This window comes from Rhea pennata, chromosome 7, assembly GCF_028389875.1.
Source record: "Rhea pennata isolate bPtePen1 chromosome 7, bPtePen1.pri, whole genome shotgun sequence".
Classification (NCBI taxonomy): domain Eukaryota; kingdom Metazoa; phylum Chordata; class Aves; order Rheiformes; family Rheidae; genus Rhea; species Rhea pennata.
This window is the reverse complement of record NC_084669.1, coordinates 1,156,569-1,172,837: the sequence shown is the minus strand read 5'-3', so window position 1 is coordinate 1,172,837 and position 16,269 is coordinate 1,156,569. Positions and strand designations below refer to the sequence as shown.

The 16,269-nt window shown below is 39.3% G+C and overlaps 1 protein-coding gene across 1 annotated transcript in view; it reads right to left on the bottom strand.

Moving 5' to 3' along the window:
• The window catches only part of TCERG1L (transcription elongation regulator 1 like), a 107,774-nt gene that overhangs the window by 74,349 nt on the left and 17,156 nt on the right, over positions 1–16,269 (bottom strand). The window contains exon 4 of the mRNA XM_062580392.1: positions 15,771–15,968. Coding sequence (XP_062436376.1) covers positions 15,771–15,968 — 198 coding nt within the window. The remainder of the gene's footprint in view (positions 1–15,770; positions 15,969–16,269) is intronic.

Genomic DNA, 16,269 nt, shown 5'->3' with positions numbered 1-16,269 from the left:
TGTCTACCCTTTCATTTTAAAGGGCTTTCTTTTCTTCTGTGCCTCATTTTAATAGCTAGGAGAATGAATGCCACCTGACAAAAGGCAGCAACACGTAGATTTTCGCTTCTGAAGTGACTTCACATTGGGGCTTGTGCTGGTGGTAGCACCTGCCTCCTCCTATCCAGCCACGAATCCCACTGCCCTTCCACACCCAACGGCTGCAAGGTGCCAAAAACACCAAGGCTTGGCCTCCCTGATGCTAGAGGAAACGAGCTGGATTCCTGGAACGCAAAGACCTGGCAGTGCTGCAGCACAGTGCCAAGCTGGTGCCACTGGCCCTCCTTTGAGAAACCCGCTTGTGCTCCGACCAGGAAGCCTAGTGCACCCTCGGGAATCAAGGGGACTAGGCTGGCAGGAAAGGTCCCACCAAGGTCCACCCTGAGCTGACGGGCGAACACAGCAGAGGGATGACGCCCCCGTGCCGCGCTCGCCACGCCGTGGGACAGGAGGGGCACGTGCTGGCTCCCGTCCTGGAGCTCTCCAGGGCGTCCCATGCGCGCTGGAGACGTGGCACCGCGAAGGCACCACCGACGCTCTGCCTGAGCGCCCTCCGCTTTGAAGATGAGGGAACTGCTTACCTGAGTAAGGGCAGCAGCACTTCAGCCTCGATTATCTGATCCAGAGCGGCTCCTTGCTAGTGGCTTGTGCTTTGCGTTGTACTTCTACATGCTACAGAGCTGGACACCAGCGCTATTCCTCCACTTCGGCTCCTTTACCATCCTTTGGCTGCAAATCAGTAAACTCGGCACGGGAGAGGCTTTTTCCGAGCACTATGCTACCCCGTATTTCCTTAGGCCAAGAGTATCCAGAGCCAGGGCTCAGCTCACACAGTTTCTCATTACCCTGCAGTTACGTCCAAAGGCTCACCGCCTCCCTTCCCTCTCCTCCGATGTGTGCGAGCACCTGGTACCTCCAACAATTCGCTCACAGCAAATGAAGATGGTTGGCACACAGCTTGATCACTTAAAATATTTTATCTTTTGTAATGCTTTTCACTGCTTGTTAATATATTCACATTTGTAAAACTTCTGTGATTTATGTCCAGTGTTATGAAAACTAACTCCTGCAAAAATCTTGAATGTTTTGCTTTAATAGGATGTAATTCTGAAAGAATATAATAAATTATGCAGTACCAGATCTTTGGAACTTCAAATTTCTATCTGTTATATCAAAGCAATTATTTCTGCATGAACTGATCCGTTTGTATTTCACGGTAAAATCTTTTCAAATAAATGCCTCTAGGAGGATTTCAGTCCTAAAGCAGGTCTGGAATTTTGAAACTAGTAAAGTAGAAACCAGAAATCTGATTCTATCTTTTTTATTTCTTATATACTATTTTTATGATGGTGTCTGAACTGAGATTTAAAATAAGTGGTTCTTGAAATTACAGCATGGAAGTCAACATGATAGAGGACACAACAGGATTTGTTTCCCCAGGAAACGTGGAGCTCTAGTTAGATTCTACCTGCTTCTCTGAGGTTCTGCGGTGCAGCAGGGACAGGCACCAACACTCTCCTCTGGGGAATCTTCTGCCAGTTCATCAGTGCACCACAGAGAACAGCTCCTTCGGTAAACTGTTAACTGAATAATTTCCAATCCTTTCTCTTCAGTCATATTTTCAGATGCATCTAAAGCCTGGTTCCTTTGGAGATCATAATAAATATGTACCTAAATCAGGTGGTGGGTTTCAGGCTGTGCACGAGGCAGATGCACATGGCCCTGTCCAGTGCTCCACACCCCGGGAGCATCAGTACCCTTGCACGTCTCAGATAAATACCACCCCAAGGAGAGAAAACAAAACATCTCTGGGTATCAGTGCACCTATGGGTCAGGAATGGCTTTTCCCACAGAACCGCTGAACAACTTGCAGCCTGGTGGCCCAACGGTCCACGGTGCAGCTCCATGGCACGATGGCAGCCGCCTTCAGTTTAGATCAGTCCTGTACGCTGGACATCGAGATGAGTTTCCGGTGCGACTGCAGACAGAGCCCGTTTCATACCGACAATGGATTTTGCAAATTCGAAGAAAGTTATTTATCCAAGTAACTTGTTTGCCTTTTGTGGAGTGCGAGCACTTAGAGCCGCGGCAGCAACCGGCTTTCCCCCAAGGCCCTGTGAGCGTTCCCACCTTGTTTCTGGAGAGGAGCGTACTCATCTAGTTTCGAGCACAGTAAACAGAACTAAATTTGCAATAAAAATCAATGAAATTCTATTTAGCTACTCCAGGGAAGCATCTTTGGCACACTTAAAATTGTGGAATTTAATTAATTTTTCTTATTTATATTCTGCTCAATTAGCCAAGATTCATTTTACCTCATTAAGTTTATCTAAACGTTTATAGTGTGGCCTGATTGAGAATCCTGTGAAGCCAACTGGAAAACGTTCACTGGCTCCTAACTTTAACTAGTTAAAGATACCATGAAAATTACTATACATTTGTTTTCTACCATCTAAGAGGTTAAATGGGAATAGTTGTTTTATTGGTTAAATGAAAAAATAATGTTTAAAAAAATCTTGTATTTCCTGTACACTCTTGTTGCGTATGCTAATTATCTCTGGTGTCCCTTGTGGCACTGGTTAGAAGCTGAAGGACTGAAACAATTAGCAAAAGGGACAGAAGGCCCTTTTCCATGCTACTCTTCTGATCTAACCACTACAAATCTTATGTGTCTGCTTGGAGTTGCTAATAGGCCAAGAGCACATAATTGCTACGGTTCCCTGAAATTTATATTTACATTCAGGTTTCTGTAGAAGAAACTTCCAAAGCAATAGGTATGTCTATGTTATTCTTAATTTCCCAGATTAAATGTAATAGCATTCTTAAATTATCTGAAGCATGCTCTTCTGGCATGGAATTACTCAACGTTAAATTAACAATTACATTATGCAAACTGTTTAGGAGAAAAATTAACAAAATATTAGCCTCCTTTGAATGCACTCAATTTCATGGAATGCTGTAAAATTACTTCCTAACTAATCATCATCATAAACATCTTCCACTAGAAGGTAGAAAATTCTGCAGAGGGAAATTCTACAAGAATACGTCAATTCTCAGAGACCAAAGAATTTTTCATCCACCTGACTCTGTCTGTTTGCAGTAGATTTACTGGCGTATGTAACATACAGACTTGATTTGGTACCACAGGTAAAAATCAAGCATTGAGAACATTGAGAACATGTTAATTCAAATCCACACTACAGCTTTTTTTTTTTTTTTTTTTAACATCAAAATAAGCAAAAAAAAATACTGAAAAATAATAAATTTGGCTGAAAATATTACAAAAACATATTTAAATAACTAAGAAAAACATGCACGTCTCTTCCCACTTAACATTTTCTCTAGTGAAAGAAAAATATAGAGTACTGTTATGCCTGTTGCATCTTTCCATCTTTTTATATTGAGCTTAGCAAAACTTGCTTCACTGTATTGCTCAACAGCTGCACAATATTTCTAATCAACTCAGAAAAGATGTCTGTGTGTCATTACCCCTTGAACTATTTCATAGCACAGCAGTGTAACATAACTATTTTAGGTCTTGGAAAACACATCTGAAGTTCCTGGTGGTTTACTTGCATAAATTAACTACAGCAGTCACCCAAACAACTTGTTCATTTAGGTCCAATTAAAAACCTCATGGTCACAAATAATAAAAACTCACAATTACAAACAAAAATTCTTGTCTGCACACGTCCTAGAAGGGGCAGTCTAATGACTCTCCTTGCCTTGAAGCTATTTGTTTGCATTCTACTTCTTAGTTTTGTGTAACTTGTTCTTTTCTCCTGTGGCTTTTGTATACCCTGTATTAAGCAAAAGAAACCTCAACTAAATTTTAGTCTATACTAGAAAGAACATGAAGTAAAATTCCTTGTGGAAAAGTCCTTCAGGGGAAAAAAAAGTCTCATAGTGGATGACGAGGCGATAAATTGATTTACATACACACAGGAACACTTAAGCAAGCGTATAAATATATACATCACACACAAAAAATGAGCTCAGCTTACAGACAATACTTTTGTAATGTTGGTGGGTATATTCGCATCCTAGAAGCTGTAAGAAAAAGGAGATCTCTTCCCTTATGGATCAGCAATGATCCAGCTCAACACAGATGAAATTAGCCCTTGGGAAAGGACTGCATGGAAAGAACTGCTCTCGTGAGATTAGCTAACTTGAGCTAGCACCGCACAGCTCCCGCTGTACTGCTGGGAGGGCTGACCTGTGGCAGCGAGCACCAGAAAAACTCCCGTGTCAACAGTCGCTACTGCAGCAGATACGTCTTGCTCAGTGATGTCTCTCTCCTCCTCGCCCTCCGTCACACGTATTACACACATCGACTTTTGCAGGTACCCCTGAACTAGATTTACCCAACAGATTCCTGAGCCAGTTGACCAGTCTTAAATTAGAGACCAAGAACCACAAAGATTCCCTCCAGTCTTAACTCCGTTCCCACCCACTTCATTCTTGTCTTACACACGAGATCAAGAAACATTAAGACATCCAACTCCAGTGAAGGCAGGAGTTGGAAAATCCTGAGATGGACAGGCAAATATTATGAGGTTGGACAAATAATTACAAGGCACAAAAGACAAAGAACAGTTATGGTTTTTGTTAGCTTTTAAACTTTACAAAGTGTGCTTGCTCTACCTGACATTGCATGAAAACAAAGCTGGAAACGAAACATGGAAGTTGGCTGCCAAAACACAGGGCCAAGCTGTCCTGGAATCTGCTCGCTGCTCTTCCCTTTGACTTTGTTCAGCAGCTACCTCTACTCTCCGCAGGGAAATTGCTAAGTGTTATAGTTGTACTAACATCTCAACTCTCAGCAACAGTAACTGCCTACATCTGCACCACTGATTTGTCCCCAAATGGGGAAAAAACAGCCCACAGATGTTTTAAGAGTGTATATGCTGCTATTGACATGTGAAACCTGGTTTAAAACATTCTTTCAACAGCACTGCACTGACATTTTTTGGAAGGGAAAACCATACTACTTGCTTTAACAAGTAGTTAAATATATAGTAAATTAAGTCTGACTTTCATGACATTTACCAAGCAAACAGCTGGGCATGAATGAAAGGATTTGCCTTGTTTGCTTTTTCCAACCACTACATAAAATACTTAATTAAGTTTTTGCTATTGTCAATATCTTGATATTACATTCAAAACACTGAACCAATTTCTTCTGCTTCACACTAGAAAAATCAGTTGTTTATCTAAGAGGAATGAATGAAGGAGAACTAATTTGCAACGTAACTCAGCTTGGTCACACGATTCTTGCAGGAGATAAGATAAAGGATCACAGCCGTATATTCCCTCTGCAAGTGTATTTTTACCACGACAAAAGTTCTTGCCTTCTAGTTACTCACGTCAATCCTATTCCAATGAGAAGTGTGTTATAAATGTATTTTCATACTTAGTTACATGAGAGATTCGGAAAGTTTGTCTTACTGCATTAGAAGTCATAATCTATTTACATAGACTAGCTGAATCACGATCCATAAAGCCTACTGAGATCTGTCCATCCATATATTTGCATCGTGTTCCATGACAGACTTCATTTTTCAATGGCAACGGATGTTGAAGAAATTTCAGTATCAAAAATTTCTGCCCGGTATTATTCTGCATCCCTTTTTCTTATGTAGTCTGTTTACCTTTGCAACACTTTCTCATTATGAAAGCCATCGAGCTTTCTAGCAATGACAGAAAACAAACGGCTGAATTCTCATACGACATCTCAGAATCATCTTAGGAAAAATTACCCAGTTTTAGAGAATCTTAGTTGGGAAGCTGAGTGCTTGCCGTTTTCAGCACAGATTTACTGTCCCACAGTAGCAGAAAACTGATATTCATTTAAATGAAATCTCTGACATTATTTTAGCTCAGAAAACCGCTGTATGTGCATGCCTTTCCCCGCATGGGCCAACACAGATATAAAACTGAAAAATAATTTTATGTTGAATATTAGCTTGAGTAGGAAGTTATCACTTTAATAACTATAAACATTCATTTGCTTGCTTCATTACACAGCATTAAAGCTGGGCAGATCATTTACAACAAGCTTGTTAAAACTACTCAGTATTCAAAGTGAAGCTTTTTAAACTGCTAGACACATAGGACACACACAGGAAAAAATCCAGCTTCCTGGATAGATGAGTATCATGTTTCCATTTTGAATATTTGGGAAATGCTCATTTTATTTTCCATAAACATTATTTCTTGCCCATCTAAAATCTGTGATTTCCAGTACATGGACTGGCTAGTCTCTCTTAAATAACAAACACACAAGGAAAGTTACTGATGAGTGAATTGTCTTACTGATTCGAGTGCCTGTCGGAGGCAAAGAAAACCAGACAGCTATAAAGCCCTGCAGAATACCTTGGTCAGCAGAGCATAAAGAAACCCTCAAACGCCCAAAACTGTAAAAGAAGGTCTCCAAGTATTTACAGCTCTTCTTATATATATTTATATATTTAATCTAAGAATAATTTTTTTTAAAAAAGAACAAACAGCAGTGCTCCTAGTTCCAGCAGAGGCTGAACCAACGCACCAACGCACTTGGTAGTGACACAAGGAGCCCACGACAGTCAAAAATGGCATCAGCTGGCCTGAGCCAAGGAGCTTCCTCGGCACATCCAACCACACAAGTTGCGTCCCGCTAAGACTGACACAACTCCCAGCCCTCATCTCCAGATGAGCTCAAGGGGCTAGAGCTGACTAAGCTTACTCTTCAACTACAACCCAGAAAGGGGCTGCTCTTACGGAAAACGTTCTCTCACGTTATACTTGAAAACTCATGTGGCAGGTTGGACTGAGCAACTCTGGCTTTAGAAAAGCGTGCTGCATTCAAGGGTTGCACATTAGTAGCCCCTCCAGCACATTAATTTCCCCCCAATGATAGATACGTGACTGCTGTGAATTGCCCGTCATTCCTGTTTATTATGGAAGAGAAACTTTTCCAGAAAATACCATAAAAATAATTGAGTAATTGTTGTTATAAGAATGTGTTTCACATCAGCAGAATTTCCTCATGAAGCAAGCTGACAGACACATGAAAGACCATGCAGAAAAATTCTGGCATTAAGAGCTGTTTCTAACATACAGCATTGCTTGGCTGCTAAGTTCCTGATAGGAAAAATACTTAGTCACTTCCCAGCTGTTCTGTGGCAGGCTAAAACATTAAATTTAAACCATTAAATAATTTTGAAAGCAAAAGAACAGGTGGCAAATGGTTTATATGGCAGATGGTGCCTTTTTTAATATTTGTACTCACTGCTAATTTACAGAGTCCGTAACCGCAGTCTCATATTTTACCTTTTTTCACTTGAGTAATTAGGAAATTGTATGTGAAAGTATGAAAATAAATACCACAACTCTTTAAAAAAAGATAAATTGCAACTTCTGTTATATTGGTACAGTAGCCCTAAGAGTGGTATTAGAGACTGTGAGACACCCTGTACCCTAATTATACCACATAACCGTAAATTCCAGAAGCTTACTGCAAGTTTTTGTCTTGTTTTTTTAAGACATAGTCCTCCTCAAAGATTTGGCTTGATGGTACTGGAAAATTAAGTTTTCTCTTTAAAAGCAGAGTAAATCAAATTGAAGCTGCAGTACATGTCACTCTAACTAGCTTTATCTCTAAAAGCTCCTAGTTTGTCTTTATATTAAATCTGGTACAAAAACTGCACTAATAGCAAGACTAAATATTAAAATATTTCTGTAAAGGAATGTGTTGCTAGGCACATGCATAAGCAGATGAACCAATAAACGAAAATAGGAAAAAAAAAGAGATAAAGTAAACCCGAGCTCCAACAGAATTTCTGGAACTGTCTCCGTTTTACCTCATCGATGTGAATAAAGTTTTCCCTATGCTCTACAGCAACTGTAGGAATACTGTGCTTGGGTATTTCTCTCTAACTTATGTTTCTGAAAGACTCCGTCTGAGGCTCCTTGAATTTTACTCTAGCAAATGCACCCACCCACGGTAAGCACTTCCTTGAACAAACTTGAACGTCCCTACCTACCTTTTAGCTCTGCAGATAAAATCTTCTAGGAGGCTGTGTCAGGGAACGCCAACCCCTGTTCAGTTCCACTGAAAGGGGAGAGCTGGGATAAAGTTCAGGAATTCAAGCATTAGTGTAAACTTTCATGACAGATGAAGCTTAGAGTTATTCAAAGAAAAATAATTTTTTTTCCAAAGTGTTGATTACAGCATACCCTGCTGCTTGCAAACAATTTAAATTACAATATTCTCTAGGAAAGGATGAGCAAAGGGATCATTGAACAAAATGTCCAACACCAGGATAAGGATGCAAAAGTTGTTGATTATGCTGCCATTTCTCAAACTGGTGCTATAGATTGACTCAGCGGGCTTCTCAGGGACATAGGGTGGACTTACAGTCTTTTTTTTTTTTTTTAATAAAAACAATAAAAAAAATTAAGAAAAAAATACAGTGCTACAAAACACAGCAGAAGCACAGAATAGTTGCCCAGGACTGCGTCTAGTTGAGTTTTGAATCTCTCCAAGGATGGAGACTCCTCAACTCTCTGGGCAACAGTAAAGAAGTATTTATACACATCAATATGATTCCTCCTGAGCCTTCTCTTCTCCAGGCAGAACAGTCATGGCTCTCTCAGCTTCTCTTTATGTGAGAGAGGCCCCAGTCCCTTTATCAGCTCTGCAGCCCTTCCCTGCTTCAGTCAATCTGTCTCTCATACCGGGGAGCCCAGCACTGGACCCAGCACACCAGGTGTGGCCTCACCAGTGCTGAGCAGAGGGGCAGGATCACCTCTCCCGACCTGCTGGCAACTCTCTGCCTAATGCAGCCCAGGAGGCCACTGGCTGCCTTTGCCAGGAGGGTGCATCGCTGCCTCATGTTCACTTTGGTGTCCACCATCCACCAGGACCGCTGGGTCCTTCTCTGCCAAGCTGCTCTCCAGGTGGCCAATCCCCAGCCTGTCCCGATGGCTGGGGCGATTCCTTCCCAGGGGTAGGACTTTGCACTCGCCTTCGTTGAGCTTCATGAGGTTGCTCTCTGCCCACCTCTCCAGCCTGTCGAGGTCCCCCTGAACAGCAGCACACCCATCTGCTGTACCAGGCACTCCTCGCAGTTTTGTCTTGTCTGCAAACTTGCTGAGCATGCACTCTGCCCCACTATCCAAGTAATTAATTTTTCTAATATCTCCTACTATTGAAATTTGGGTAACTTTTTTCACCAGACACTAACCATTGAGGCACAGTGAAGAAACAGTCATAGTGCTCACATAACTACATTACATATGCATGAATGTTAACGGGAATTGCTTATGAATAGCTCAAATATCAATATTTTAAACATTTGTTTAGCCAAAAGCATTGGTATTACACCTCCAGCTTGGTGTGAGAGGCTTATCTCAAGCCATCATCAATAAAATGTAAAGTAAAACAACTAATTACATGTTACCTTCTGGAAGTTGTCAAAAGATAATTACAGAAGCAATAACATTTTAGGATTATATACGAGCATCTTGAATGTCCTTCTCTGCAAGAGTGAATGTTGGCTGACCATAACACACTACTCAAAACCTTACCCTGGATGTTGGCTTTGATGACTTTCTGCTGGAATTCCATTTTTCCAGAAGGAGCTGTAAGCTTAATAGCTTTTAAAGGAAACCAAAAGCGGTACCAAAGACATAATTTTATTGTTGCTGGAGTCACTAATAATTACTGTTTTAACCACTTTCAGAAGAAGGCCTAATCATAATATTCAGGATATTCATCATTAGAAGCTGGCTGAATCAGCTGCTTTGTTCTCTGTAACGTATGGAAGATACCACATAGCTCTTTCTTTTTTCAAGCTTGATTATATAGTGAACTGTGCTCACTAATCAAGTTATTAGATGTTCTGAGGGGGTTGCCAACTCCACTCAGCATTTCAGTGCATTACAAACAGAATTCATTGTACAGGAATGATAAGAGGCACCATGTTAAACACAGTGAAATTTCAGTAAAAGAAAATATGCATATCAAAGACCCCGTCAATGAAGGAAATTTGAAATGTTTACCTTTGTTTAAAAGTTTCAGGGAAAAAAAGTACTTTCATTAACAAAAATGGCATCAAAGAGGCACAATAGTTACACTCAGCTTTCGTTAGAAAAATGCTAAAATAAATTTCTAGATAGAATCCTACATTCTGAAAGGCAGTAAGCAGAATAATATGTCTGACAACTGTACAAATATTTAACAACTATGTTACAAAACTGATTGTCACATGCCTTGTCTTGAACGGTTTGAGATCAACAGTTCTTAGAAGTGGAAAAAAATTTGGAAATCAAGTCTGAGGGACACATGTGCATCTTGAAAAACTTCATAAATCACATTATTACAGAAATTAATCTATCCATTCTCCAGAACAAAATTCTGTTATTTTCACAAGTATTTCACTTCATTTTTTTTTTTAAAAAGGAAGAACAAATGAGAAGTGAATTAATAAGCAAGAACAGTCCACAAAGCAAGAGCCTAGGACAAAAATGCTTTTTTCCAGGTGGCAGAACAAGAAGCCTGGGGACTACCTCCCTCCCTTGCATCGCTCCTCGGGGCACAGGTAGCTGAACTAACGTAATTTGCTAGCGGAGTTCCAGCCAGGCTTCTCAGTGTACACTCGCTTTTACATCTTTTCCTATGATATCCTGGAACCTAGCTGTTTCCCAGAACCATTTCCCTTTCAGACTGTACGACCTGGTCGGCAGTAAGCCTTATCTTTCTGTGACAATATATACAAAGGTTACAAGATTTTCCAGTCTCAGCATACACCCACTTACCAATTTTAATTATGGCCCTATAGCCATATAAGTCACTAGCAAAATCCCCCCAAATTTTATAGGACGGAGACAGGACATCAGTGGTTTTAGAGGCCTTTTCACATGCCAGAAAGCTGAACAGTGAAGGGTGCTTTTTTTGTTTGTTTTTGTTTGTTTGTTTGTTTTTTGAAGGAGTGGAGGATTGGGGTATATTAGATGATTAAGAAAACAATTTTGCAAGTTGGGCAAGTACTCCAACGTACATGTTCTCCATGTACATTCATCTAATTCAGGATTTTTTTAAAATGCAGGTAATGCTATGGGAAAAAAAGACTTACCAGTGTGCTCATTTATTTTTTGTTTCCAGTATACTTCTGATTCTTTTCTCTCAAAGAGATGTCAGCAGCAACTCAGCTGAAGCCATCAGATTTGTGTTCATCTCTGCGGAGCTCTTGAATGTCTTATTTTCTAAGAATATTTATTTCTTTAAAAACAACACAGAAATAGCAAAGCCATGCACAAAATGACTGCGCCCCCTATTTTTAAGACAAATTTGTCCTTTGTATGCATCTGTGGTGAAAGTGGGAGAATAGTGTTCCTCAAACTTATTCTAATTATACTATGCATTTACACAGACTAAAATCATGATGATGGCCCAAACTAGTTTTTATAGGTTGGAAACAATTGCTTTCAGTCATGTGAATAGTAAACAAACACAAATACAAATTAGAATTGTAGTGGTATTCAATTTCAACCCATACAGAGTCATCACAAGGATTAGCAGTATGGGATTATTCAACTGCCCAGGCAATACTAAAATTAAATTGGGTTTCTGATTTTTAAAGGACTTAATAACATTTTAAATCTCAAGTCCAGCAACATTACTAGCTGAAAATTGATGTGCTATGCTAAGAGTAACTGCACGCTACAGCGGGTTCTTGGGCTAAAGGAAGTTGAAGTCCTAAGGTTAGAAGAAAAAGCAACAGCCACATTAAAAAACTTACTGACCACAGGGATTTTTGACTCTGGTAACATCTGTTACTGGGTGGAGACGTGTACGGCGAGTTCACATTTCCGTGGAGCAGGTGAGCACAAATGATTAAACATCACCACATTTTTGGCTCGGTTATCCTTGCTCATTTGGGAGCTACGCCACAGTGCTCGCTGACGCTTATTTTCTCAGCCTAAGGTGTTTTCTGTCTGAATTTTGGATCTTAGCAGAGAGGCACCGGCTGAGCAGGTACTTCTATGACTTCTGCTGAGTGCCAATTGCCAGCATGCATACACATGCCTCCCCCTTACCCACAGTCTCTTTAATTTATACAGATCTATATGTAATTCTCTGAAAGAAAAAACAAAAAAACAAAAAACCCTCTGACCCACAGATCTGCTTGCAATGCGTTTAAGTTGTATTTCAAGCATTGCACCACCTCAAAGCTCCACGCAGACCCACCTCACCATGCGGGCTTCTCATGCCACCGTACCTCTGTCCTTGCCCAGGTGACACTCGGCCACTGAGCAGCAAGAAAAGCTTGTCCAAACCAGGACAACGCTCTGCACATGGCTCTATCCCCTAACGCCCGGAAATCAAATATTTTAATTTTTCTTCTTTTCCACAAATCTATTTCCACCATTAAAAGTCTGTAAGATCAGCACAGGGCCAAACTAATACATAATGCCAAAAATTACTACAAAAGTTTTTCATATCACAGAGCCCTTACACTCACAGCAAACTTGCTTTACTCCTTCTCCCTTGAACAGGATTAGCGTCTTATCATCTGCTTTTTACTGGGGGAGAAGATGCACGTAAGCTCAAGAGGGATCTTTTTACAGAATCCTGTACAGAAAAAGGCTGCAAAAAGTTTTAAATTCAAATATCCTGATATCTCTATTTCTGATTTTCTTTTATAAAACATAAAATGAATTATATTAAAATGAACTTGTAAAAAATATCATAGCATTCTGAATACTTAAGCTTCCCTTCCCACAGGAATTGGTGATTCACTCCCACCTTCCAATCTCATTTTTTGCTATAAAAAAGGGGGGAGGGGGGAAAGGGGCACAAAGACACAGACTCAAAGAAATTCAGATTCCAGAAATTAAATCTATGATACAGGAAATCTGTAAGATACTGGAAATTCTATTTGCCAATTACTGTTGGCATACATCACTAACACTCCTCCTTTTTTTTCCTAATTTACTAATTCTTACTAACTTACTAAGTTAAGTTGCCAAAAAGTAACATAGCTGTAAGGGTGCATAAGTAGTCATTTTAAAAAGCCTCTTTCAGAACAAATATTCAATTATAAGATTATTGATAAAACAAAGTCCACCCACACTGCAGTTAGAAATAGTATTACACAAGGTGGTAATAGCCATCTCCAGTATAATCAATTAACAGTTCATAAATAAGCACACAAATGTTTAGTCTTATAGATAACAATATGCAAGTAGATTTAAGACTGAAATAATCCACTCTTCTGTTTCCTAAGTTGATTTACACTATGTGAACATTGCCTTACATAAACTTGAGACAAGGAGAACACGAGAAGTTCATTAATTATCATGTTACTTTATAAATCATATATGAAACAAGAAAAATGCAACCGCCCCCAGGGTCCACAGATTATGTTCTTTCAAAGATTTATTTTTTTTTGAGAACAATAAGTCATCTTTAATAAATGTCAACACACTGATGTTTTTAACTCAAAGGCAGACAGGGTAATAAAATATATTCACACTTGGGATTATCTGTGCATTAGATTACTTTTCCTTGATGCTTTCCCAACCCTTAACTTATACTGCAATATAGAAATATAATTTTGTTTTTGACAGCAGAGAGCTGCCTTTGACCAGCTGACCATTTTTAAGTTAAATCCAGCTTCAACATCTTGTCTACCGTGTATTTCAACAGAAAAAAATCATAGGAAGTCATATTGCAGCAGCAGTATGTACCGACTAAATTTTTTTTTTTTTTTAATGTTTCTGCAAAGGATTTAACTGCTATGTTCTCAGTTTAATTCAAGAGCTCTTTCCATTCATGTCTATCAAAATTCTGGTTCACTCACTAGCGTTTATGAAAATCCTCATGCCTTTTATCAGGTAGCTATACTTGTATTTCTGTGAACTTAATGCCAGCACAGCTTGAAAGCCATGCCTATTCCAAGGTTGTATGAACAATTCTGCTTCCTCGTCTACTCCATAATGCACTGAACTTAATAGGAAGTTCAGGAAGCTTTTCATTAACCTCATATTGACAAAGGTAATCTAAAATGAACACCTTAAAATCCTCTTTGCTACTAGCGCAATAAAAAGAAACTCATGAAAAATGCTTTATAGAAATCTTCGCATAGTACATAGCCCTCACCACAGCAACTTGACGATTAATAGAGAAAAATGTTTAGGTGAATCTCAAGTTTATTTTACATGTATTGGGCATTTTCAAACCTTCTGTTTTTAAAAAGCTAATATATATTCTGTTGGAGAAACAAGACCCAGAACTGTGCAGTTTACTGTGAATGATTGACACTAGGATGATTGCCCAGACACTCCAAACATGATATCTGATAGCCTATCATACACTCATTTGAAAGGAAAGCAACAATTATCATGGCCTGACATGTTTATCATTGTAAAGCTGAGCCAGTTATCTAAATGGTATAGCTTCCTGATATTATAATATTCTATCGTGTCTAACACAATTCACGCAGAGCTTGCTATTGCAGTCATAAATCTAAAGCCTTGTGACTGCTTCTTCCTAGAATGCCTGAGTATTTGAATTCAAGGAAGCTCTTGTCTGGAAGAATATATCTGGCACGTAATTTTTTTTCAGTACAGATAAAGAATGACTTTTCCCTTCCGGAGTCTCCTTACAGGTGCTTACTTAAAGGGATGCAGAACAGTTTCTGTGGATCAAACGAGAACCCTGTGGGAAGTCTCACCAACAGCTTGTCCCATAACAGCACGTAACTGTGCTCTGTACCTTTATTTAAGCACACTCATCTCTTGACAACATCTGAAAGACTTATACTTTCGTTTGTATGAGTCAGTTTGCTCCACCTTCTTCAAATACCTGAGAAGTTTCACAGAGTCAATATAGGTAACAACTTCTTCTAACCGTACTTTCCTGGAAGTCATTTACCTGAATGATTCTGATGATTGCTCAACAGGAACAGTAATTACCAAGATAATTTTTCACATGAGAATTTCATTTGAACACCTAAAACCATAACTGTATACTTTCCACAAATTTCTATCTCACTCTATTTTGCTATGTTACACTTCAAATACCAAAAGATGATGGAAAATGCACCCATGTTGAAACCTTTAACATAATTGGTATATAATATTTCTAAAATACAGTCAAGATACAAACTGTTTCAAAAATAGCCCTATGACTTTGTATCAGTCAGATTTGTTATAACAAGTTAGGGATGTAGTAGTACCTCCTCAGGTGTCATATTCAGAATGCTGTTACATGATATCTTGCTAAAAACAGCATTTTTTCATGTAAGAAACAATCTAAACGTATCATAAAGCACAGTGGCCAACTTCTCCAGTATACCAAACAATCTAGTTGATTCTTAATCAAGTATTATTGCATGTACAGCAGATACCTTTCAACTGCCAATATTACAGATCGAGTCTTCTGCAAAGACTAAATGCCATTGATCATGTCATCTTACTGACCACAAAAGTCAGTAGGATCATACAGGATGTAACTCAGTTCCTATACTATGCATACATGTTAATAAAAATTGAAAGTTTATATGGAATAATCTGGGTTTTGAACTCATTTTTAAGACAATTTCAGAGGACACCTCTAAGTCCTGAACACAGTAATGTAATCCATATCCAGCAAGGGTTTAACAAAGATCACTGAGAACAACACTCATGCTCAGGAGGCTCTCCTTGCTCCAAATTTGATAAAAGCCACCAGGAATAGGTCTTACCTGGAAAAGGTGAAGTCAAAACTGGAATTCTGATTGGTGACAAGGTCAGCACATGGCATGGCTGGACACTCATAGATGAAGGTCCCTGAGGTGTTTCAGAATCTACTGACATCACGGCGGTGGTGGCGGCTGCTGCTGCAGCAGCTAACGCAATGGTTTGACTACCACCAACTGGTTTAAGGCTATTCTGGCAACCACCTATAGAAGAAAGAAATACAATATATATAATTAACTTTAATCGGAAACAAATGAATTTATGTAGTATTTTTCAGCATTCTGAATTTCAAAACAAGAAGAAAGGAAAGCATTCAATATTTTTCACATGGCCTCCACTGTCTGCATGTCTACCTTATTGAGACACTAGTTTTTAAAAACATTTTCAAAGAACTCAAAAGCCATTGTCCAATCTCTATTGCTGAGCCACTGATTCAGTGTAATTGTTCCCGTCAGTAGCTCATCCCCCAGAGCCTCACCCCTTTCATAATTCTTACCCTAAAAA